The sequence below is a fragment of the Zychaea mexicana genome, assembly GCF_025766255.1.
Source record: "Zychaea mexicana strain RSA 1403 chromosome Unknown BDB00scaffold_260, whole genome shotgun sequence".
Taxonomy (NCBI): Eukaryota; Fungi; Mucoromycota; class Mucoromycetes; order Mucorales; family Lichtheimiaceae; genus Zychaea; species Zychaea mexicana.
The window spans coordinates 18289-19353 of record NW_026516923.1 but is presented as its reverse complement, the minus strand read 5'-3'; the positions used below and the strand labels follow the sequence as shown (position 1 = coordinate 19353).

The 1065-nt window shown below is 40.9% G+C and overlaps 1 protein-coding gene across 1 annotated transcript; it reads right to left on the bottom strand.

The window, feature by feature from the left end:
* Window positions 1-37: 37 nt before the first annotated feature.
* BDB00DRAFT_943874 (uncharacterized protein) lies at window positions 38-541 on the bottom strand (the record flags this gene model as incomplete). The annotated part of the gene is made up of 2 exons (XM_053129470.1): window positions 441-541; window positions 38-381 (listed from the first exon to the last, which is right to left on the bottom strand). Exons 1-2 carry the CDS (start codon window positions 520-522, stop codon window positions 38-40), a joined length of 426 nt encoding a protein of 141 aa, XP_052972164.1. The 5' UTR covers window positions 523-541.
* Window positions 542-1065: the final 524 nt, after the last annotated feature.

Below are 1065 nucleotides of genomic sequence, written 5' to 3'. Positions count from 1 at the left end.
AATAGAAGATCAATTACAGCAATGACTATACTGTTACTTACCAAATATCGGCTGCTTCGCGACCCGCGTTTGTTTTGGCTTTCTTGTTGCTTTCGTTCTGTTGGTGTTCCAAAGCAATAAGATCGCGCTTTGAGCTGCGCTTAGGTTTGCCTTTCGTTGGTAGAGATTTTGGCTGCTCTAGTTGCTTGATGTCTATAAAAAGATCATCGCTGATGGCTTGCAAATGGCGTAGAAGAGTTGAGCGTTGCTTTTGGTCAGGAAATCGATGCAACATAGTGGTGATACGCGTGAGCTCAGCCTCGATTTGACTCTCCATGGTGGGAGCAGAATATGATTCCGAGATCGCTAGAATGTTGCTGCTACTGTGGAGTGTTTCTTCCTCTACATAAAGTTACTACAGCTTAGTATAGCGAGTAAGAGTGGTGTTAAACTATCTATACCTTCAGGAGCTGGTTTTTTAGGATGGAGATGCCAGCGTCTAGGGATAATGCTCAAAGGAATTTTTCCTTTAGACGGTATCATGTGACAGCAAGGAATTCCGTAATGAGCTTTGATTGCACATCGACAGTTGTCGGTTCTTAGCGGATTTGGATATACAAGCTCCTTGCGAATTGCATTGAATGCGAACTTCGATATGTGGCGCTGTAAATCTACCAGCCTTTCCTTTTGACTTGGCGGGATATGGGAGTTTACACCGAAATGTTCGCTATCCAATTGACGATCCCAACTTAGATTCTGCACAGGCAAATCAACACACAGCGAATACGATTAGCAATTAATGTGCGTAGAATAGGATTGTAGGTAAATATCAAACTACCATATATATATATATATATATATATATATATATATATATATATAATATACGAATGTATTGTACCTTTAATCTGTAGAATTCATCGATTTGCTCAAAAGCAAGGTATAGGTTACCACTGGCGGACTGTATGGCCTTCTTCATATTGGCGTGCGTTCCTTCAACTCTATTGGTGGTACTATTCCCAAGATGCTTGACATCTGTGAGGTACCGTCCGACCCATTTTTCTTTATTAGAAAGCTTACTGCAAG